Raw genomic sequence first — 25,590 nt, 5'->3', positions numbered from 1 at the left:
GCTGTCTGGCTTTAGCCTGTTCACTTTGTTCTGCCCCCACTTTGTTTCCAAATAACAGTTGTGCAGATAGATAAACTCTTAGACGATTGACAGGCGTATGTCGCTTTTATTGACGTTGCTTCCAATGCCAAAGAGTGAAACTACAAATAAAGATGAAAAACATCAATTAGAATACAACAGTACTCTAATCATACAAATAGTAAGGGCACAAATGCTTAATACTGTGTAAATAACATGTCACAATCTACCTTACAAACATCAACCTTTGCAACATACATCGACTCCGATATAAGTGAACAGAGGAGCAACTGCAGTACGATCCATTGGCAGGTCTGCCATCTTTTGTTCTTCCGTATTGCGCCTCAACTTATGGCAGAATACACAGTGGTATATAACCGAGCTGATGCATCGTTTTCCACCAATGATCCAAAGGCCAGCTGACCTCACAGCACCTTCTGTAAATAGACGTCCTTGATACTGTACACGCTGGTGATAGTGACGTACCAGAAGGGTCATCAGATGATGATGACTAGGAATGATATATGGGTTTGCTTCATTGCTTTGAAGATTGGCTTGTGCAAGACGACCTCCTACTCTGATGCAACCCGAGTCATCAACGTAGGGTGACAGTTTCTTGAGATGACTATGTTTAGAGATCTCCTTCTGATCTCTAATACTTGCAAATAATTTAGGGTAGCTCTTGCGCTGAAGGCTGCTCAAAATGACACGCTTTGCCGTTAGAAAATCATCTAGGCTCAGTTCCTTGCGCATATGCCAACCTTGACATTTGCTTGTTTGATTCTCCTTCTTGTACAGTCTGACTATGTGAACCAGTCTGGCTATGGCCCTCAACAGTGACTTTCATGATGAAAATGACTCGAAATGACTTGGGTCTATGGAAGAGTCTGTTAGTACTGTTAGACAACAGGTCACTGTAGGACAAATCTCTGGATCGGATACAGGGTCGACTAGGTTGAAAGAGGTTTCGGTTTGTTCAGAGTGCCTGTTTTGCCTGAGTAGAAACTCTGGTCCTGTGAGCCACTTGCTGTTCTCCAAGGCTTTAGCTGGGATGGATCTTGAAGCTATATCAGCAGGATTTAGCTCTGTAGGAACGTAGTTCCATTGGTCTGGATTAGATGACTTCCTTATTCTTTGCACCCGGTTACAGACGTAAACATAGAATGTCCTGGACTCATTCTGAATGTAGCTGAGAACTACCTTGCTATCGGTAAAGAACTTTGTTGAGTGGAAGGGAACATCAATCTCTTCAGATATCATGTCAGCAATCTCAATGGCAAGGACAGCTTCATAAAGTTCTAACCTCAGAATGGTAACTTCTATTTGTGGAGCAAGTTTCGCTTTGCCAAACATGAAACTAAGTTCACATTTGCCTTCTGCATCTGAAATCTTGACATAAGCCACAACAGTAATTGCCTTAGTAGAGGCATCACAGAACATGCACAATTCTCTGTTTGTTGCATTTCAAAAGGAAAGGGAGGAGTACTGTCTAGGGATCCTCACTTGTTCCAGATGTTTTAGAGAGTTCCTCCATGCACTCCATTCCTGTGGTTTCCTCTCTGGAAGTGGGTAATCCCAGTTGATGGTGTCGTGGAAAACATCCTATTTCCAAGCTCTGTTCAGTTTTATTCATATATTCAGGTTTATTCATATATTGTGCACAATGCAGAGAGCTTCAGTAATGAAGCAGGTCTGGATGAAATGCTGTCTAAGCTCTGCCAGGCAGAGACAACACATGAGTTTTATACCAAAGATAGAGAATTAACAACAAGGGAAGAGATAGTCTGGTTCTGACGCAGCTGTGGAAAACAACTTTCAACCTTCTACATGAAACCCAAATAGTTCTTTTGGTGAGAGTTCATAAACTTTTCATATGACCTGACCAGCAGATGTGACCTTATTGTAATTTTTCCATGACATTTCCCCCCTTTTGATTGTGAATAAATCTGATAATATTTAATATTAATCAACACATTTCCCTCCTCAGTCATAACACAACACTATCCTGGAAGACGTAACAAAAGGAACATAAACGCAAGATACGAAAAACCTCCCGGCAGTAACCTTGTCTACTCCATAACAATATGACTGTGTTGGGTAGGAAAACTTATCTTGCAGCCCCTCTTTGCCAGGGAGGCGGCCCGGTATATGTTCTGACCAGGAAACGTGAGGAGGTACCATACCAATGATTGAAGACATAAAAATCCAAGAAACAATAAAATAAAAACGTAATACAAAACTAATTAAGGAGGAGAAAAAATAACATTAAAACATTTATAAAGAAAAACAAACAACAATAACCAAAAAATATTAGAAATAACCAACACAAATGTCTGTAACTGGAACAATGAATAATGAACGTCCTTGTTTTTCTTTTTTCTCTCTCAGGAACTTTTTTAAAATATTTATTTCAGTCTTCACTCCCCACTTCGGCCACTCGCCAGTGGACCAGCAATAGTTCTTTGGTTGGGGAGCCTTTTGACGTACAAAAGCAACCAATGTTTGTTGTTATTTTCCGTCTTTTCCATATTCCCTCGTTCCGTTTCTTTCCTCTTCTTGAATGTTGGGTGTCAGAGGTTACTAGCACTTAACACCAATCTGTTGTTGTTTCAGATTTAGAGTTGTGATCTAGAGTCATGTTACAGACAGGTAGTCCTTCACAGTGTGGATTCAGGTTGTTCCTTCCTGGACTTCAGCAGGTGTGTTGGTCACCAGTTACACCTGGAAAAGCCTCTGGAACGGCCTCTGCCAGCGTTTGGAGTTCCAGTCCTTCCTCTGAAAATCCTTCATCATAACCCGTCAGCCGGTCTGATGGCTGCAGCAGCACTTTGGCAGGAAATGGCAGGAAGGTTTTCACTGTCTGTGAGGCTCGACAAAGCATAGTGGACAAGTTTCAGCAATAAGACAACATAATAAGAATCTTGGAATCAGTGAGAATAATAGCACACAAGCAACTAGTTTTCATGCTTCAGTTAGTGCTACTAGCGCAGACGTTTTAGCAGGAAAATGTTTGAACATAGAGCATAGGTGATTTATGCAAAAAGCAAATCAATAGCATGGTCACATGATGCAGAACCATCAACAAAATGCATCAAGTTTGGTTTAGTCAGAAGATTTCAGTTAGTGAAGATTAAGGTAGAAATTTAGGATCATAGCAACCAGTTGATCAAGTTTTTTGCTGAAGCGCTTCATTAATTATTTAATTTTAAAATATTTCTTTTTCCATAACTAGTAGTTCCAGGACAACAAAACCCTTTTAAACTCTAAGTTAAAATTTATTCACAGCTGTATTTTATAGAAACTTTCCTTTTGTTCAATTTAAACGCAACCAAATATTATATGGTATACCAAAACATTATAAGCACTGCAGTAACAAGGATCTGTAATTCTTAACACAAAAGGAAAAAAATTTTAGTAATATTTTACTTAACTCAGCATAGAATTTCAAAAAAGAAAGGAAAGTTAAGGGACACCGGTATTTTATATAGGACCACTTTGTAATTCTCATTGATAACAGCTCTACCTTGAATACTCACTGGGGCTGCTAATCCAAGCGGATCGTACAAACTGTTTACAGTTAACAGCACTCCTCTACGTGTATAGAGTTTCTCTTCATTTGAGACTTGAAAGGTGAACTCGTCTGTGTTAATGTCCCAACTTATTCAAAGGCTACATTGCATTGGTGGAGGGTCTGCTCCAAGGTTGAGATATTTAAGGCCTTTTGCCAGGTCCTCCTTGGGGAATGCTTTCATCACGTCAATATCGTTAGATACAATCTTGTGCAACTTTAAGTTGGATGCAGCCAACGTTTGTTGAGCATTTTTGACAACGGAAATTGCCTCATCACTCGTTAAAAAGGAGGCAAGGCTATCATCAACGTAGAAGTGACGTTCTACAAGATGTCTTGTTGTGTTGTCCTGTGTCTCCTGGTCTTCTGATGCACAACGAAGCCCATAGGTTGCAACGGCCCTCGAGGACTGGAGTTTGAAGACCCCGGGTCTAGGGAGACCGTGGAGGCGCGGCGGAGGGTGGGCAGGTATGTTCGGGCAGACCGAAGACATAGGAGCGGTTCAGCAACCACCCGGAGGAAACAAGGAAAAACTTGTGATCCAACCGGGAAGGAGAAGACGGAACTCGGCCAACCAGTGGGTACTGTCCACGGCGTCATGAGGGAGAGAATCCAGAAGGAGAATCAGACTTGATCGTCACTGGAAGATCCAAAGCGGCTCGGAAGGGAACACCTGAAGGCGAAGGGAAAAAACATGAGAGGAATCACTCGGAAAAATATTTTTGAGAAAACACAGAGACTAGCTCTAGGGGGTCAGAATACCATTGCTGGCTAACACTCTGGCGTGGAAGTACTGGCAGCCCGCTCCTCTTGTACAGGTAATTGCACTGATCTCTAGAGATGAGGTGAGTCTGACTCCATCTGGTGTTTGAACGGTGAATAACAAAAAAAAAAAGAAAAAGAAAACCCACAAAAAAAAGCCCAAAAAACCCCTGCTCCATGACACTGGCAGTTTTTGTTTCCAGTATTTTACCATATTTTTGCTAATACGGTAAAACACTGGCAGTTTTGGTTGCCAGAATTTTAATGTATAAAGATGGTAAAGATCTGGCAACCACAGCTGCCACTATTTCATCATAAAATAGAGCCTTATTTTTTCTTTTTATTTTTTTTTAACAGTGCGGCAACCTCAGCTGGTGATATTTTACCGTATTTTTACTGAATACGGTATTTCCGTATTTTATTAAATATGGTAGAATACCAGGAGTTGTGGTTGCCAGGACTTTGCCGTATTTTTACAGTAAAATTCTGACATCCACAGGTGCCGGCAGAGACAAATAGAGACAGATCACAGAACTATGACATGAAAACAGAAAGAAGCCAGAGAAATGAGTAGGGTAAAAATACTGAGGAAAATGGAAAAAGTTATCTATAAATAAATTACTTTTAGAAAAATGTATTTATTTACACAAAGAATGTATAGAACGTTAAGTAAGTGTGACTGGTGGACTTCTGCGTTTTGTGTATCGCAGAAGTTTGGTCTCCAAACCCGGACACCAAGTCTGGGTTTGGAGGTGGTCTCCTTTTATTTGATCTGTCAATCAGTAGTAGCAGATAGCATGTGCTGCAGTTCTCTATACAAAATAATAATGTTAGCATGCATCAAATGATATAAAGGCGTAATAGCAACTCAAATAAAAATATCCAAACACCTATCACTAATGCAGAAGGAAAAATAAACATTTAAACAATATAAATGAAAGGATTATGTTGTGGAAAAAATACGATTTCCAAGCACTGTTCAGGTAAAATCAGTCAGGTATATTCTTATGTTGTGCACAATACAGAGAGCTTGTATGACAATCAGTAATGAAGCAGGTCTGAATGAAAAGCTTGCAAAACTCTGTCAGCTCATACAACACATGAGTTTTATACCAGAGATAAAGAATTAACAACAAGGGGCGAGACAGTCTGGTTCTGATGCAGCTTAGGAAAACAACTTCCAACCTTCTACACAGGGCCGTGCAGAGACCTATGGAGGAGCAGGGGCTCAAATTTAAAAAAGGGGCACATTGAACAAAAACTCAGTACAACAACATAGCAACAACCCATATTAATCAAGAATCTAATTGGATCCTACTATATTATTGCCATCATCCAGGGAAACGCAAAGCAAATATAGTCTATATTTTCCCCAACAGGTATAAAGTTGCTGTTTCTGCTGCTGATAATACTGGAGGGCTGAGTTGATCTGAGATTGTAGCTGTTAAATAGACCAGAGGAGAGAAGGTCTCTGGTTATAAAGTTATGAAATAAGCTAATTTGCTGCCATTTTACTAATTAAGCCCTAATAATATCAATTTAACCTCTAGAACAACCTGGCTGCAGACTGATTTATAGATCAAAAAAGCTCAAACCTAGAATTATAAGACTGGAATATCAAGGCAAAGAAAACTCAGTAGCTGCTGGTAGGGTCAATTCAGAGGCCTCCAGACACTCGGGGGGGCCCTAGAAATTGTAAGACAGGCCATAGATTTAAACCTGTAGCATCATTTATAGAGAATGACAATGTTACTAAATTTTATTTAATGCATTCAGCTGGGAAAAATAAATAGTACATTTAGGATTTAAGTAGGATGTTTACTTTGTAGAAGTTTAAAGAATCATCTTGATAGTTTGATTGTTGTTACCATGGCTACAATATGGTGCGATCTTTGTCTTTGAATTAAGTTTGTTCACAACTACATCACAGCAAATAACCAATAATCAGTGATTGATTTTAAACTTTGCCAATAAACCTGGCCTACCTCTCACAGATTCACCTTATCGTTATTTAAACATGTTAGTGATGCTGAGGTTCTTAGTAGGACGGTTCCGGAGGGAGGGGGGTTCTGTCTAAGGCCCCATATTACCTTGGACCGGCTCTGCATGAGCAGCTGCTGCGATGCACATCTCTGGAATCTACCTGGAATCCCCTGGTGGCCCCTGTCAGTCCGCCGATGCTTTGGAGACATTTTGATTCATTTCATTGTGGCATGTTTGGCTTTTTGTTGCGATTCAATTTATTGCTACAATATTTTCTCTGATGTTTATTTTGTGAATTTTTTTGAAAAAAAAAAAAAAAAAAATTCAAAAAGGGCACTAGGGGCATCACGGATAAAAAGGGCAGTGTCGTGTTCTGTGTTTTTCTGTATGTTTATTTCTAGTTTCCTGTGTGTCTGAGTCTCTGTGTTGTCCTGTCTCCCCGTGATTAGTTCCCAGGTGTGTCTCGTTCCCTGATTACCTCATGTGTATTTAATGTCACCTGTGTCTCTGTGTCTTGTCGGATCCTCGTCTATGTCTCGTCATACTTCGTCGTCCTGTTCCCTTGTGGTATCCTGTTCCCTTGTGGTATCCTGTTCCCTGCATTCTGTTTTTTTTGTCATTAAACTTCATCATTTCACTTTAACGGTCCATCTGCGTTTCTGCCTCACCTCCACCACCTCAAAACATGACAGAAGGATCCGACCACAAACGAGGTGAGGTCGCTAAATTTTTGGCCCAGCTGGACCGGGAGGTTTTTCGGGGGACTAGACTGGTCTTGGCACCCCCCGGATACGGTCCCCTCCGTTACCTCCGCCAGGGAAGCAGGCGACCTGAGCCGCCGGTGGACCCGGCCCCTGGTCGCTTCCCGAAAACGCCACCTCCGAAGTCTGCCCGGAAGAAGCGGCGTGAGCCGCCGGTGGATCCGGCCCCTCGTCGCCTTCTGGGAACACCACCTCCGCTGTTTGCCCGGCAACAGCGACGTGAGCCGCCGGTGGACCCGGCCCCGCGTCGCCTTCCGGGAACACTACATCCTCTGCCTGCCCGGAAAGAGCGACGTGAGCCGCCGGTGGACCCGGCCCCTCGTCGCCTTCCAGGAACACGTTCCCTGCTGCCGGCCCCGAGGCGCTTCAGCCGGCACCCCTCCGCTGCCGGCCCCGAGGCGCGCCGCGGCACCTCCGCTACCCGGCCCGAGGCGCCCGGCACCCCTCCGCTACCGGCCCGGCGCCGCGGCACCCCTCCGCTACCCGGCCCGAGCGCCGCGGCACCCCTCGCTGCCCGGCGGCGCGCCGCGGCACCCCTCCGCTACCCGGCCCGCGCTCGCGGCACCCCTCCGCTGCCGGCCCGGCGCTTCGGCACCCCTCCGCTACCGGCCCGAGCGCGCGCGGCACCCTCCGCTGCGGCCAGCGCCGCCGGCACCCTCCGCTACCCGGCCGGCGCTTCGCGGCACCCCTCCGCTGCGGCCCGGCGCCGCGGCACCCCTCCGCTACCGGCCCGAGCGCCCGGCACCCTCCGCTGCGGCCCGGCGCCGCGGCACCCTCCGCTACCGGCCAGGCGCCGCGGCACCCTCTGCTGCCCGGCGGCGCTGGCACTCCGCTACCCGGCCAGGCGCCGCGGCACCCCTCCGCTGCCGGCGGCGCCGCGGCACCCCTCCGCTACCCGGCGGCCCGCCGGCACCCCTCCGCTGGCCCGGCGCCGCCGCGGCACCCTCCGCTACCCGGCGAGCGCTCGCCGGCACCCCTCCGCTGCCGGCCCCGAGGCGCTACGCCGGCACCCCTCCGCTGCCGGCCCCGAGGCGCCGCGGCACCCCTCCGCTACCGGCCCGAGCGCCGCGGCACCCCTCCGCTGCCGGCCCCGAGGCGCTTCCCCGCAGCCTCCGTGGTTCCCGCCTCCCTGCGCGCGGGCGGCGCCGCGGACAGCCTCCGTGGTTCCCGCCTCCTGCGCCGCGGACGGCCGCCGGACAGCCTCCGTGGTTCCCGCCTCCTGCGCCGCGGACGGCCGCCGGCCAGCCTCCGTGGTTCCCGCCTCCTGCGCCGCGGACGGCCACCGGCCAGCCTCCGTGGTTCCCGCCTCCTGCGCCGCGGACGGCCGCCGGACAGCCTCCGTGGTTCCCGCCTCCTGCGCCGCGGACGGCCGCCGGACAGCCTCCGTGGTTCCCGCCTCCTGCGCCGCGGACGGCCGCCGGACCGCCTCCGTGATTCCTGCCTTCCTGTGCCTTCGCCCACCTGGTTGGGTTTGTTTTTTTTTTTTTTTTGTGTTGGACTCTGGCCCCCCGTCCAGCTCCCTTCCGCCCACCCTTGTTGTGTTTTCTGTTTTTGGGGCGTCTAGGAGCCGCCCTTTAAGGGGGGGGGGTACTGTCGTGTTCTGTGTTTTTCTGTATGTTTATTTCTAGTTTCCTGTGTGTCTGAGTCTCTGTGTTGTCCTGTCTCCCCGTGATTAGTTCCCAGGTGTGTCTCGTTCCCTGATTACCTCATGTGTATTTAATGTCACCTGTGTCTCTGTGTCTTGTCGGATCCTCGTCTATGTCTCGTCATACTTCGTCGTCCTGTTCCCTTGTGGTATCCTGTTCCCTGCGTTCTGGTTTTTTTGTCATTAAACTTCATCATTTCACTTTAACGGTCCATCTGCGTTTCTGCCTCACCTCCACCACCTCAAAACATGACAGGCAGGGGCTCAAGCCCCCTTCCATTTTGTCATGAATAACAAAATGGAAGAGGAAATTAATAACTTAATATTTATAGTAGTCCTGGAGAACCCTGAACAAAACAAGAAGAAAGTAAGGAGGAGCTGGACGACCAAACCTCATATTGACACAGAAGAACACAAGAACAGTCAAGTATAAGCGGAAAATACATTAAAGAACACATTTGTGTAAATATACAACTATTAATATTTACCCAGTTACATAAGTGGGCGAATTAAGTATTGGGAAAAAGTGAAGTGGACAAAAGGAAGTTGCAAGAATACAACAAAATTTGTAGCAAATATAATTGATCAACTTTAATCTCATAAGTTCTTTATGCCAACAAATGTAATTTTAATTTTGTATTTGTTGGTCTATTGCTTTGATAATACCATTTTTTTAAGCCAAGGTTATATTTCTGTTTTTCTTGACTTTGGCGATTCCTACAGCCTTCTATGTAACATAAATCATAGTTGAAGGAGGGCTAAAATCTTTTATTTCTACATCCTACTTGTGGAAAAAGGTTAATTGGAGGGTGGTAATGCAGGATGTGCGTCGGTGAGAGAGAAAACGAGGGCAGAGAGAGATACAATAGCCTGTCAATAGAGATTTATCTTTTCTGCTCTAATTCACCTGCAGTGGAATAGCATACGTCGATACATCCTCTCTCTCTCTGTTCTCTCTCTACCTATCTCCATCTCACACAAACATGCGCCGTGGCCGTGAGTTTCATATGCGTTCCACCTCGCGCCAGCAAGTGGCCGCCTGGTTATTCGCGCTGCAGTTGGGAAGAGGGAGAGACGAATGCGCACACTGTGGCTGTCTGGAAATGATTTCGTTTTGGCTGCTTTGCTGGAAGCTGCTGGTAGGTAGATACAGAAACCCACGAAGCACATGAAGTTGATGAGGACAAAGCGTGGTAATGACTTCTGTTCTTTTTCTGTGTGTGGACAACATTAGAGACGCTTGGTGGTATTTTGAGAATGATGCGCGAGGAAGGTTTTTACCTTACGGCATAATCAAAAGCATGGTTTTCTGGGCTTGTGTACTCATGTGTCATGAGCTGGTCCCAAATTTCCGACACGCTCTTATGTAATACCACTGGTGGACCCTTGGTGGTTGCAGTAGGTCACGCTTCATCGGTAATATGCTCATGCAATGTGTCGTGCTCATCCAAACCTCCAAAGCTCCGGTGGGAGATAAATTAGCAAAACCATGTCGCAACAAACACTTATCCTTCAGGGACAGATAAAATAAAGAGAAAAGAAAAAAAACAAGATACATGTACATTTGCACTTGTCTTCTTCTGCATTTATACTTAGTGTTACCATAGCAACTTGTTCCATCTGTCAACAGCACATGGCTAAAAACACAGACCATAATAATCTGGATACCCACCCACTGCCGACGTAGCGCTGCCATGACAACAATGAAAAGGCTTTAGTTTATAGGTCACAAAGGCTATTTTAATCTGCTCTCTGTATTGACATGTTTATGTGCTGTTTTCTGTTAGTGAATGTTTCTGTGTGAACATGGCCCATTGTGCAGCATCATTAAAAAAGTAGAGTGTATCCAGATATATTTTTTAAATGTACTGTTATGTCAAAAAGCCTTTCCTAACCTCTCCGTTTCAGAGCTTCTAATTGATGCTGTTTGGAAATACTTGCACTGAATATTATTTTATTATTAAAATGCTATCATTATTGTCGCTGTCTTGATTTTTATTGCTGTTTATGTATTTATCATCAAAAATCCTTAAAAGAAAAACGCATTACTAATTTTTTAATTTCCCAAATAATAAAAAAGCCACATGAACAGAAATTGCAAGTGTCTAAGAAAAATGCAACAGACATTCAACTTAAAATCAGCAGGCCTATCAATAGTCATTCAGAGAGGATTTCTGTGCCTTTTTTATGTTAGTTGCTACAGGTTGCATAAAATGGTCAGATAAAAGATTTACAACAACTCTTCCATACAGTGTTTCTGTCAGGTTCTGGTGCAGCTTTGTGCTGCCTTCAGGAGAATGGGACATCAGAGTATCATCCCAAAAATTTCACCCACATTTACTGTGCAAACCAGTACTTTTAGTGGAAAAACAAAACGTCCAGATCCTTTTAATGTCATACAAATGGGACAGAAATATGAATAACATAATTTCAATAGACATGTCTGCTAATTTATAGATTAATTGTTTTACTGTAAAGAAATTACAAAGCTGGCTCTTAACCAAATTCTAGTGACTCATATTGAAAGTGTCATGGAGTCACTTAACAGCATCATGACATTAAAACTGTCATAAAAAATAATATTGACGAAATAATTATATGGAATAAAATCTAAGTGATAAGTTCCTTATAATGAACTTAACAGTAGCCTACCCTATTATAGTCTGTAAAATATGTTTCTTCTTAGATGTGGTCTCAACAAACCCATGGTTCTTCAACAATATCTTATCTTTTATCTGAAAACAGTGTCTGTTTTTGCCATATAGTAGTAGTTTATTCCGTTTTACAAACTCGAGTCTGGAAAAATGTAAAAGATGTATAAGCGCCTGTAGCCGACCTAAGAACAGCTGAATACGGAGATTGACTGTATTAAAACACCGTGTTTGTATGAAGGTTTTATCATCATTACATCATTGTTGTGAACGTACCAGTGGCGGGTGAAACAGTTGTCCAACCGGGTGACCTGTCAGCTGTTCAGTTTGCCATACCACACACATGCGCACCCACACACACACACACACACACACACACAAAAAAAGCTCAGAAACCGGTGTTATGGATTAACTGGTGGCGGCAGCTGGGAAAAACTGATGTTTGTGTGGGCGTGGCTTTTTAGGACTCCTTTACCGAACCAGGAAGTAAACAATGCGATAAGCTTAAAAACTACAAATTTTTGCAAAAATTCTATCTGATTCTGTAAGACACCCATTAAGATCTTGGGAATAACTAATTAAAAAGACATTTATTGGTCTAACATGTTGCCTTCTCTTTTTTTTTTACATTCATCTGCAAAATCGCGAAAACATAAATCACGCAGAACTTGTCCTGATTTATGTGTTGCTTCAGAGGTTGAAACTCGTCAAAGGAAGATCAAAGTAGCTCTCAAGATGCCATAAACAGATCTAAAAGGAAAGTATAATCCCCGAAACCCGACATAAATGTTGAAGAGTCATAGGATTAAAATAAAACATTTAAAAAGATCCACTGGCTATGTTGTTTTTCACGTCTCCCTCATGCCTAGCAAATATTTCACTCAATAACTTGCTAGCTGCAACCTGAGCTGTGGCCTCTCTAACTGCACATACCTCAATCCACTTCGAAATATAGTCCACAAAGACCAGCAAATAAGCATTCCCTGATTGACTACGGGGCAAGGGACCCACAAAGTCTAGTCCTGTGTATTTCCAGGGTTTTTGGAGCAAAATAAGGACCTTAGGACCAGCTTGTTTCTGTTGACTTGGTTTTGTGAGTTGGCAGACCGAGCAAGAAGTGACATAACGTTTGACATCACCTGCCATGCCAGGCCAAAAGAACCTGTGTCATAGTCTCATTAGTGTTTTGGAAAGTCAGATGGCCAGCAGTGGAGAGGTCATGGTAATAGTTCAGCAGGGTGCCACGAAGAGATGTTGGGACAAAAAGTTCAAGTTCTTTTAATGGGTGTAAACCACACACAGTCTTTCGGTCCCTGTAATACAGCAAACTGTTATAGACAGTATATTGTTCATTTACTGTCCATTTGAGCTGATGAGTCAAGTGTAAATGATCCAACAATAACACTGGAGGCAGGGAACGGAGGTCCAAATTGCCTATAACAGCATGTTCTGGCAGGATATCAGTGGGCATGTCACTTTGATTTGGCAGGGGATTCCTGGAAAGAGTATCAGGAACTGCATTGTGTTGTCCTGGCTTGTGGACAATTGAAAAGTCCAAGTCTTGTAGTCTCAATGACCATCTAGCCAGCCAGCCAGAGGGGTTTGGCAGAGACATAAGCCACCTAAGGCTGTTGTGGTCTGTGAAAACAGTAACGTGAAGGCCCTCAACATATGGCCTGAAGTATTCCAGATCTCAAATGACGGCCAAACATTCTTTTTCAGGGGTTGAGTATGGTTTTTCAGCTTTGTGTAGAGAACGACTTGCATACGCGACCACAATATCTCGGTCTTCTTCATCTTTTTGGAATAAAGCAGCGCCCAGTCCTAGATCACAGGCACTAACATGAACATAGAAGGGTCTAGCAAAGTCTGGAAATCTTAACACAGGGGCTGACGTGATTTGGTCTTTTAAAACAGTGTCAGTGGATGGTGACTGAAAATCAACAGCTTTGATTTTATCATAGTCAGGTTTTGTGCCTGCAGATCAGGCCTGCTAACAGAATTCATGACCCTTTGAAATGTTGCTGGCGCATTGCATAAGCCGAATGGCAGCACACAGAACTGGAAGAAGCCACAGTGAGACACAAAAGCTGTTTTTGTTCTGGATTTCTCTGAAACAGCAACTTGCCAATATCCTCGAGCCAAATCCAGGGTTGAGAATTACTTTCCTTTTGCCAGAAAGTCGAGAAATTCGTCAATTTGAGGTAATGGATAGGAGTCTTTTTGTGTGACTTGGTTTAAACCCCTATAGTCCACGCAGAATCTTGGATCAGAACCAGGTCTATTCACAATCACCACTGGAGCAGCCCATGGACTGGTAGAGGGTTCGATTATGTTGTCCTCCAGCATTTGTCGCACTTGATCCTCAATCAAATTTTTTGGTTGGTGATGAGTGATAGGAGGGAAGATTTATGGGCTTGGCAATTCCGGTAACCCTGGAGGCTGGGGGGAGAGCTGAGGGCTTTAAAATGCTTCTTAGATTTTTCCAGACTATAGTGGACAACACAAAAACACACACAAATTACTAATGTTTTTTTTTAGCACTGTTGTAACCATTAAACAATTTCCCCTTCAGTTCAAACATATAAGTGGAGACATATTGTTGATCTTACCATTATAAAATAGCTTACATTTAAGTATTGGCAAAGCTCAATATAATTTTCACAGCATTGTTAGCAGCTGCTGAAAGTAACTAAAAAAGTTATTTTTAATGTAACTTAGTTGCTTTCCAAATCAAGTAGTCAGTAATCTAACCAAGTTACTTTTTCAAGGAGTAATCAGTAATCTGATTAAAGTTAGTTTTTCAAAGTAACTATGCCATCACTGGGCAGGACAGAGACTGTCATCAATAAAAACTGTCCTTGTCGGTATATGCATGGTTACTGAGGCTGTCATCATAAATCCATCCCTAATATGAAAGGGGAAGACAGGTTATGGATGATGGCGAAGTGTTGATTAAAGCACTTGTTCATAAAGCCGATACTCAGCCAAGCCATTTGGAAGGCAAGAAACGTTGTCCGCTAGGCTCACTAGCGGCCTCTACCACTGACGTATTTTCTGTGGACAAACCCCATTTATGTTAATGAGATCTGCACGTACAGCCGAAAGTGAAGCGCCTGTGTCCAGAGTCGCCTCGGTGCAGGTTCCATTAAAGTTCAGCTTAGTCTTAAATGGAGTGTTTCAGGTAGCAGTAGAATTATTGTCCTCCACATGACCAAGGATGTGGAATTTATTTGCAGAAAGGTGAGGCTCAGTTATCGTCTGGAGGTAGGATTGCCTCGATGAAATATCCTCCCCCTCTTGAAGTTTCCCAATGGCCTTTGGGGTGCTGTGTCTACTGCTGGGCTTGACTTTCCATTGTTTGTTTCAGCTCCAGGTGTGTCAAAGGACGTAGTGGGAGTGATCTCATTATGGAACTGAGATGACACATGCTGTTGACTATGGTCCTGATTACAGGCAGGACACGTTTTCGATGTATATCCAGGGCTTGAGCACTTATAACAGTGTGGCTCAGCTCTCTGCTGCTTCCATTGTATTTTTTGAAGATTCTGGTGGCTATCAGGTCCCAGTACAGCATGCAGTTCATGAGCCCTGAGCAGCAACTCCATGACAGATGACACAGGCGAGCCATACAGCGCCACCCTGTATTTTTCAAGTGAATGTTTACATATTAGTCGTGGGTCCTCTCCGGGTTCTCCGGCTTCCTCCCACAGTCCAAAAAACATGACTGTCAGGTTAATTGGTCTTTCTCAATTCTCCCTATGTGTGAGTGAATGGTTGTGTGTCCTGTATTTCTCTGTGTTGCCCTGCGACAGGCTGGCAACCTGTCCAGAATGTACCCTGCCTCTCGCCCGGAAAGTAGCTGGAGATAGGCACCAGCAACCCTCCTGACCCCATTAAGGGACAAGGGTGAACAGAAAATGGATGGATGGATGGATGGATAAACATAACGGATAACATATATTAAAGTTACCTTTACATATAGTAATAAACATTTTCACCTCCGATGTCCACCGAACTCTCAGTTGCACCATGCCAACTGTTTGGGATTCCCATCCGTTTTTACGTCACCACGCTTTCTGATTGGTTGTCACATTCAGCAGGCTGCGTTCTTGCTCCCAGTCAGGGAAAACCCAATAGGCTGTGATAATCGAGCCAAGACAATGTTGAATATGCCCAATTTTAGATTGGGCATATTCAACACACCACCACATAACACACCACACACTGCAAGACATTGTAAGATCCTCTTCACCCCCCGCTGCCCATCGTCTAATTCACGTTTTGGACCCGTTTATTTTATTGTCTAAAAAAATAATATTCACTTAATGTCAACGTTTTGGAGGTAATATTATTTAATAGGTTTACCAAGCAAACTTTTAACTGTAAGGATATTGTGAAATTACCAAATTGCACAGCTTTGCGTCTGCAGCCCAGTTAAGGTGCAGTTAAGGTTCCATTAAATGAGTAAAAAATTTGTTTGGGTGATATCAGAACTGTTTACATTTATTGACATGTTTGCAGAACATGTCAGTCAATATAAGACCGAGAAGATGTAAAATAATTGTTAGTACTCTAAATGCTGGGTGATAGTACAAATTCCTATAATTTCTCAGTGTTGGGGGTTTTCTCTGTACCTCTGTCTACATATAAACACAGAGAGATGTCAGTCACGGATTGTCAGCCTGTGTAAATGTCTGGCGGGACCAGCGGACGGGCAGGGCAGGGCTGTAAAGTCTAATTGAAATCAATTAGAAGGTGATTTCTAATTGAATTAGAAGGTGTGTCCAAACTTTTGGTCTGTACTGTCCATCCATCCATTTTCTGTTCACCCTTGTCCCTAATGGGGTTGGGAGGGTTGCTGGTGTCTATCTCCAGCTGCGTTCCGGGTGAGAGGCGGCGTCACCGTGGACAGGCCGTCAGTCTCTCACAGGGCAACACAGAGACATATAGGACAAACAACCATTCACACACACACTTACACATAGGGAGAATTTAGAGAGACCAATTAACCTGACAGTCATGTTTTTGGACTGTGGGAGGAAGCCGGAGAACCCAGAGAGAACCCACACATGCACAGGGAGAACATGCACACTCCATGCAGAAAGACCCCAGGCCGGGAATCGAACCCAGGACCTTCTTGTTGCAAGGCACCAGCTTTACCAACAGTGCCACTGTGCAGCCCTGGTCTGTACAGTATGTAGTGTAAATTTAATACTAGGGGTGACATAGTTACTTTGAAAAAGTAACTTAGTCACTCAATGACAAATCCATCAACTAGAATATGCACATCTCTGTTACCTCCAAAGTTTATGTTTGTGTCACTGGTGTTACACATGAGACATAACTCCCCAAGGAAAAAGAAGAAAGCAACAATATATGTTTTTACTAAATAAAATTAGACTTAGACTTATTGTATTGTCATTGCACAAAGACACATAAGTGAAATTGGCAATGAAATGTCATTGCTTGGCCACCGGAGCACACACAAAAAGACAAGTGTGCCCGTAATATAAGATGACAAATTCTAAAATTACAAATATAGTAACACAGTATCTTAGATACATAACTTTAATCTGATCACTGGATTTTAAATAGTAATATGTTTGACTACTCGTTAGAAGGGATCAAATTGTTGTTTATGATATTTCTGCTCAAGCTATTTATGGATCTGTCAGATTTCTGATATGTGCCACCCCCAATCATAAACTCGTTCCTACGTATTTGGGGATTATATGAAAAAAATCCCAATAATCTACTATTTTTAAAACAAGCTCTAATCATGGACCCTCTAGTTGATATGAAGTACTGTAATCTTTAATTTATTTCTGAATGAATACTGTTGTTGAATATTATTATGAATGTTTATTTCCGCAGAGAGCCACAGCTGGGTTTAAAAGGACAATACCTGAACTGACGGACAGAAACCACGACAACAACCTCTCCTCCAACAACAATCTTGCAGGTGACGTTTCTACACTTGCATATCCACGGACTCTGGTTGGCATGGAGATTAGTCCCTCATGTACAGCAACTGACCTAGAGACGGATAACGTTTTTAACTGTGGCAATCAGGAGTCACAGGAACTCCCAGATCCAAAAGTTCCAAAGGTGGAAGCAGTGGAAGAAAACAAAAATGAGGAAAGAGATGAATGTGACTACCTTTATTTTAAAACTGAAGAGGAGAAGGGAAGGGAAATACAGAATGACAGTGAACGAGAGGAGGAAGAAAATGGTGGGAGAGTAGAAACTAAAGGAGAAGATGAAAGAAGACAGGAAGTGGATGGACAGGATGATGGAAGAGTAGACCTAGAAGAAGATATTCAACAAGGAAGAAACATAGTTGAGCACAGAGGGAGAGTAGAGGGGGAAGATACAAAAAAAAAAGAATCAGAAAATTATACTCTGGGGAATAGACAAATAGAAGGGGCAGACAAAGGTAGAGAAGGCACAGATAAAGTAAATATATGGATAACAGGAAGTCTGGGAAAAATTAAGCGAGATGCTTCATCAGATCAGATTTTCGTTAATGAAAATCCACAAAGTTTGTTGTCTGAGCCCTCAGGTACCACTTCAGATCCACCAGAATCCACACTACAGGAGGCCTGGAGACATGACTTAGACCACAGAGATGATCTCAGTGAAAGCCACCTCAGTGACTGCCTCAAAGCAGAGCTGGCTGTTGTGTACTCAAACAGTGATGTTGGGGAGGACCAATGGCTAGCCTTAGCTCGCTGTGATGAGACAGACCATTCAAAAGAAAACAGAGATTATGCTGATGACACGTGCATTGCACAGAGCATGGATGATGAAGTGGAAGAAGTACAAACTGAAGTGTTGAAGTTGGAAGGAGAGGTGGATAAGCAAAATGAGAAGAGTAAAGTCATGGTCAGTGAAGAACAGATGAAGTCAAGAAGAGATCTTTTCCTGCACTCTCCTTTGGTGATCTCCACAGCCAGCTCAACCGACCCTGATAAGAGGGTATGTTTCACATCATCCATATAGTTTCTGGCTGCCTTATCCCCTGCTGTTCAGTGTCCCAAAGTACTGGAAGCTAAAGTTGAGAGCAGATATTGGCAAAGATGAATGCAAAAGAAACACAAACTAAAATTTCTGCTACATATTTTTTCTGGTTAATTGACACCAAATTTGTTTGAATATGTACATGTGAGTGGGGGGTTTGTTGGCCTCTGATGACATCTGGAAACTTTTTGATTAGTATCTCTAAAATGATAGTGGTGCAAATAAAAACATTTGCTGCACAAACAGCACAAACATTTGACAAGAAATTAGTTAAATTTGAAGAAGGTGGGGAACAGAGGCAGCTTCACTTAGGTTGCTCTGATCCATACTGTACCGCTCAGTGAAAATGAGCCATTAGCTCCATACTAAGGGCTTCCAGACAAGCATGATTGAATGCAGTGATCTTGTTTAGTTTAGCAGTGTATTTACACTATCAAATTCTATTCAATTCAGTTTATTTTTATAGCACTAATTTACAACATATCTCATTGACACTTTGCAAAAAAAGATCAAACAGTAATTAACTCATTCAATTATCCAAATTAGTTTAAAAAGTTTCTGACTTAGGAAACCCAGCAGACTGCATTAACTTCTGGCATTCACAAATTTAAATGTCAAAACAAAAGTCAAAAAAGAGTGTAATAATCGCTTCAGTGTTTGGGGTTTGCCCTCATTGTTAATTAGACTTTAATGATGTTACCACCAAATAACAATTCTTAAACAATAAAAAAATTCTACTGCCCATCACTATAGAACAGCTCTTTAACTACCTGAAGTGTCTGTTGATCACAAACTAAGAGTGCTGTGCAGTCTTCAAGGAAAAATCTCCTCATATACCCATATACTGCTTTCGTATACAAACTTCAAAGCTCATCACAGATTGTCAGTGTGACTAAAACATGCAGAAAATTTATTCTTTATTTTGCAGGCTGACAAAAACTGACTAACCTTTAAATCTTGAAGCATTGATGAAAATAATATTTATTGTGCTTTGGTTTTGTCATTTTTGCTGTAACTTAAAATAATCACACTTAATCTGATGAAACACATATTAACATATTATTTAAGGTTACGGTTGTCTGACTTGTGTAATTTTGTGTTGCCCGGTGATGGACTGGCAACCTGTCCAAGGTGTACACTGCCTCTGATTCTATGACTGCTGGAAATAGGTACCAGTGATTTAAACCTTCATCATCTTCTTTAACTTGGTTAAGAACATATTTTCTTTGTTACTTAGCTGATATTACTGATAAGTTATCAAGGGTTTGCATTGTTTTAAAATATTCCTTAAACCACATCCAGATATAGTTAATCTTTTCATCTTGGTACTGCCTTGAAATCTTCATTTACATGTTTTTCTTTTTTATTTTATTTATCAGATTCCTTTAGATTTCTATGTGCAACAGGAGACCTTCAGTGAGAATGTCTCTACTGAGCACGTGGACTTTTTGGTTGCTCGCCAGCAGTGGAAGAAGATGGAAGAGGAGGTCAAAGGTCTGCCCATCCCCAAACCAGGACTGGGAGCTAAGGGGAGCTTCCAAGGCACCCATTCTTCTTTGTACCCCCCAACACGAAGCCCCCGTCTCAAACAAAGGTTGGACAATGCCTAGCCATTGTTTCAGGGTATTGTTTGGAGAAAAGTAAATTCCATATTAGCACAAACTTCAACCAAAACAACATTTATTAAAAAATAGTTTGTTTTTTTACTTAATACCATCACTATGTCATGACAGTGTAAAATGAGACAGATAATGTGTAAAACAAACTTCTGCCTTCTCCCCATAGTCATACTGTCATGTAAACAACATATAGAAACAATCAGTCAGGGTCTGGAGGATGGTCTTAGTGCTTTTAATAAACCTTGTGTACACACTACTTACCACCTCCCCATTTCTCTCTGGTACGTTATAGCACTACAGAGCATTTTGTAAAAAAAAAAAAAAAAAAAAAAAAAAAGAAAAAAAAAAAATCAACTTTTTGATAAATTACTAGTAGCTGTTGTTGCCAGAATTTTACCATAAAAATTAAGTCCAAATTAAAACCGCAAGCAGCGTGGGGCAGCCCTCGCAGCTCAGCGCCGCTCAGGCCTCATAGCCACTACTGTGGGTTCCATCACCACCGCCCCCTCGCCACTGCAGACGCTCCTGCACAGTTCCTGCACCCGTCCGCCAGGTGATACACATAGATGAGTTTGGCAGCACTCGCCAATGATGCACAACAAATCTGGTGCACATTGGCTGATATAGCGTGGAGATATAGCTGATGAACATACCCAGGGGGTGTAGTGTATTCAAATTACAATTTAGTGCTATTGGGCTCTATAGAGGTGAACAAAGGTCATCCATATCCACTTTGTTGCAAATCGGATGATGCATGTGTGATTTGGGGGCGACCGTATGCCTATGGCAAGGGATTGCAATTCGCCATTAGGCCAAGCCCACATGGTTCAGCCAGCAGCCAGCATTGATCATCCTGTCATTTCATGTCAGTTAGCACAGCATTAAACCCATATGAATCAAAGAGTGAAAGTAAGACATACAGTAGAAAAAACAGGTGCCTTCCTGTCGGAAGTGGGCGGGGCTAAGGTGATGTCATCAATTGAATATGACAATGTGATCAGGATGGGACTGTAGTGAGACATAGTTACTCTGATGCACCTCTCACCTTGCATGTGGAAGTTATGGAATCTTGATGTTTCATGACAAATAGTTTGACACTAAGCCACGCCCACATGCTTTGATGTACGAGAAATCTTTTGATAACTTTTGACCTTCAATGCCTCAAGAGTGTGCTGAGTGATTCTGAAGCCTTTATCTGAAAAACTGTAGGACTAATTCAATCAGATATGACGTCTATGAAAAAGAGAAAATGACGCTTAGATACAAAATGGCCGACTTCTTGTTGGGTTTGGACCATGGCTCCAAGAGACTTTTTTATAGATCCTAACAAGATACACATGTGCACCACGTTTAATAATTTTAGGTTAAAGCATGGCTAGGGGCCAATTATTTAAAATATTGTAGGGGGCGCTATAGAGAAATTAGGTCACGCCAACCAAAGATTGTTAAGTATTCGTGTTGAGGGTTGGATAAGGATCAATCCTAGTGAATTTGGTTCACTTCGGCTCAAAACTGTGGAATTTAGAGCCAAACATGTGGCAACAGTATTACAAGTTTGTCATGTTTGGGTTAACGTGTCTTGCCCACATGCAGAACACCAAAAGTAGAACGAAAATCAGTTAAAGATATTTATTGCAAATCAACAACGAACAAAGTGATGACGGGGATTTTCGGGGAGGGAATCTGGAAAACAGCGGTCACTGCGGGACAACAAGAGGAGATGGTGAGTTCGAGTGCGGTAGGAATCTTTGTTTTTGCGGTTGAGAAGGAAGGATCGGCTCTTACTTAGGCAGACGAAGGAAATAGGATTCGAGGGGAAGCGTCTGTGGTTCCAGGCAGAATGGGGTCCTATACGAGGAGGCTGCGTTGGAGGGCGGACAGGTAAGCACCGTCTTGACGGGGGGTGGAGGAGGTCCGATGCCACCCGCTGAACACTGGGGAATCAGGAGATCAGCTGGAAGAACTGAAAGACAGGACTCGGGTATCCAGCAAACGACACCTGAAGAGCACAGAGAACAACTAGATTTACTCAAGGGAAAAAAACTGACTCAGAAGCCTAGCTCTGAGGGGCTCGGGTACCATGCAGGTAAAACACTCCGGCGTCGGAGTGCTGGCAGGCAGCTTCTTTAACCTCCAGGAGATGATGAGGTGATGCCAGCCCGGTGCGCTGAACCATGGGCACGCCTACCCAGTGCACAGCTTCCGGCGCTCCCTGGTGGCCACCAGTGAGGCCAACACACATAAAAAGAAAAAGAAAAATAAAAAAAAGAAACAAACAAACAAACAAACACCCCTGGAACCCGACAAAGTTAGTCTGCCACGCCGCCAAACCCACCTACTTCATTGATACCGGTCAGTGTATCATGATACACCAACATGTCTTCTGTCTGTGGACATAGTTTCATGTTGATTAGGTTAAAGCACATATGTCAGAGTCAAGGCCCGATTTTCTACGGCCCCTGGGATGATCTTGATTTATTATTAGAACCGGCCCGCAGCAAGCCGGAACCCCGTCTGAAAAAAAAATGCGAGATGCACCCCCGTTCGATCCTCACAACGCGCACCTTCGATCCTGCACTAGACCAAATGCGTCATTTAAAAAAATCTCAATGAACATTCGATCAGTCCGGCCCTCGGCTTGTAGCTAAATTTTTAATTTGGCCCTCCGTCCATTTGACTTTGACACCCCTGGGTTAAAGGGATAGGATAGCGACCGCTCACAGTAAAATATAACACTTCTGTTCTCAGGGGGCGTGGCCTAAGTGATGTCTTCTTACTGTTAGTTAAAATTTTGACAAAAGTAAAATGTTTGTTTTTGTGGAGCATCTGTATTTTGAAGGGATATGTAAATGTTACCATAGCGACCAGAGTCAGAGAGCATTAGGGCAGTGGTTGAGACAAGATGAGAGGATTAGAGCTTGGGAGTTTTAGGTCTTGTTCACACAGCACGATTTAAGGATTGTCAGTTGATTTTCCAAACCTCTGTGACCACAGAACCGATAAAAGTCCAACAGGTTCGGTCAGTTCGTGAGTCCAGCCACACGGCAGGAGCAACACACCACACACGAACCGAATCCACTTACGAACATCCCGATTCCAGAAGAAAATCCAGTAAAACCTCCAACATACCATACATAAATTTTGAATAAACAAAAACACTAATATCGATGTAGAAGCAGTAGTGATAGGATAGTTTGTGGACTCATTCGAAGCGATAAAAGATGGAAGCAGCCGCTCCATTTGCTGGACTATGATTTGGAAGTGAGTTATGTTTTTTCTTAGTTAACATTTTCTCTTAGTTGCCATGTCAACTGCTTGGGATTCCCCTCTGTTCTTACGTCACCACGCTTTCTGATTGGCTACCTGTCATATTCAACAGGCTGCGTTCGCGCTCCCAGTCAAGAACAAACCCACAGGCTGTGATAATCGTGCCAAGACAATGTTGAATATGCCCAGTTTTAGATCGGCCATATTCAACACACCACCACTTAACACACCACACACTGCAGGATGTTGGAAAATTGTAAAGGGAAAATCGGGGCAAAAAAAGGCTTTAGCGGGAACACCAGCATGCAGAAACATTATTCTGCATGCTGAATAATGCAAGCAGAATAACTGGACAGTTACAATTTCCTCACTGTAACAGTATTTACTGAGACCTGAAAAAAAAAAACTAGCATATGTGTCCATATAAGACATAGGTGTCAAACTCCAGTCCTCAAGGGCTGGTGTTCTGCAGTTTTTAGATGTGCCACAGATATAAAACACTGGATTGAAATGGATTAATTACCTCCTCCTTGTGTAGATAAGTTCCCCAGACCCTGCTAATGACCTAATTATTCTATTCAGGTGTGGTGCAGCACAGGCACATCTAAAAGCTGCAGGACAGCGGCCCTTGAGGACTGGAGTTTGACACCCCTGATATAAGAGATAACCTATTCTAGAAGAAAAACATAATAAAAGGATTCTTGTTCTGGGTTGAAAGTAACAAGCCACTGAGTCCAGGCTTTGCTCAGGAGGATGTGCAACATGGACATGGTCTTCTCGGTCACAGGTTGACATTGAGACTCACATGTTGTCTATCAGGTGTTTACTGCAAGATCTGCAGTTAGAAAACAGAAACAAAGCAAAAGTTAGAATGATGCACTGCATGAAAATCATATAAACTCAGCATTCGTTTAAATATTTGTTTCACCTTTGTTGACTTGCACACATGTATACATGTAGACTGGAACTTTAACCAGGCAGTGTGGTCATTTCTGACTGAAAGATCAGCCCATCTGCAACCAGACAAAAAACACAAACAAAAAACATCAGATGAAGACCTGTTTCAGAGAATTTTCTATCTTCATCCTTCCACTCTCCCTTTTAGGAAAATGTTTACTTTTTGACCTCTCATTCAGGATAGATGAGACGAGACAAACTCAATGCAGAAAGATTCTGGTCTAATACCACTGTCCGAAAACAACAGAAAAAATCCCCAAAAAAGTCAAAAACAAAAAGGCTGATTATCTAAACAGTGAACAGTTCTTATTTGGTGTGTATATCACCATCACTTCTTTAGATCATGAACATGGAATTATAACAAGACATAAAGCTCATTATGTCTTGTTATAATTCCATGTTCATGATGAGTCATTTCCTCATCAAAACATGTTTGCGACATCAGCCAACTGACACAATAATTTGAAGATTGAATAAGTAGTTTTAAGAATTTAAATTCTGTTCTGATAAATGCACCCTAGATAGATGCACCAAAACTGAGAAAAACAGTAAAATATTTAATATATAAATTTTCTTATTTTAAAATCCTTTAACATTCATGGACCCAGTGACTTTAATGTAAATACTTTGGGGGTGACAGTCAGTGTGGTGATGATATAGGTAGGCTAAAGAGAGTCTCACAGCTTGAATTTACGCTTAGGCTTCATTTCTTGGTTTTTGTCAACAACTCATTGGCAGAAATGAGAGCGCTATGCAACGCAAATAATGTCCCGGCCAGAACATGGTGTGCTAAATAATAAAACATAACTTAATGAAGCTTTGTGGCAGATAAAATTTCCTCAAGGAATTTTAATAATTGAGGTACTCAACTCATTCAAGGAATCCTTATAGGACAGAACCCCCCCAGGGGATATAAGAAAAAAATTTTCTTTTGAGTTACCTCGCTACACTTTTGTGCTCCTCACAAAAAGTTTTGCGCTCCCTTATAATATGTTTACTGCAATAATTACTGGTCTATTTTGTATGCAATCACAAATATCAATTTAAAATTTCAAAAATATACACATTTAAAGAGCCTCAGTGAAAACGTGTCTATTATTAACTATTTGGTGCAAAAAATTTATTAAAAATGTATTTATTCACTGCATTTTCTTGTCTGTATATGGTTACGATAGAACTGCACATGAAAACAGCCCTTTAAGGCATTTAGGCTACCAATACAAAAGAGACACAATCAAAACTGTTAGATGACTTATGATGACCCTGCGATAATAACTCAGAAATAGTCAAGTATATTTTTATTTCTTTCCTACTTACAGAAAGTTTCTGTTTATAT

General features: G+C 42.8%; 1 protein-coding gene across 3 annotated transcripts in view; it reads left to right on the top strand.

The window, feature by feature from the left end:
• LOC122840793 overlaps positions 1 to 25,590 on the top strand; it is a 51,683-nt gene that overhangs the window by 8,710 nt on the left and 17,383 nt on the right. The window contains exons 1-3 of one of the 3 annotated variants that reach the window (XM_044133438.1): positions 9,637 to 9,876; positions 17,266 to 18,369; positions 19,791 to 20,005. In XM_044133438.1, coding sequence (XP_043989373.1) covers positions 9,721 to 9,876; positions 17,266 to 18,369; positions 19,791 to 20,005 — 1,475 coding nt within the window. In that variant the 5' untranslated portion in view covers positions 9,637 to 9,720. Of the gene's footprint in view, positions 1 to 9,636; positions 9,877 to 17,265; positions 18,370 to 19,790; positions 20,006 to 25,590 lie in introns of those variants that run through there. The other 2 variants (XM_044133440.1, XM_044133441.1) reach the window with 2 other exon arrangements.

Source organism: Gambusia affinis, linkage group LG12, assembly GCF_019740435.1.
Source record: "Gambusia affinis linkage group LG12, SWU_Gaff_1.0, whole genome shotgun sequence".
NCBI classification, from domain to species: domain Eukaryota; kingdom Metazoa; phylum Chordata; class Actinopteri; order Cyprinodontiformes; family Poeciliidae; genus Gambusia; species Gambusia affinis.
Note: the sequence above shows the minus strand (reverse complement) of the source record. Positions and strands in the feature narration are given on the sequence as shown.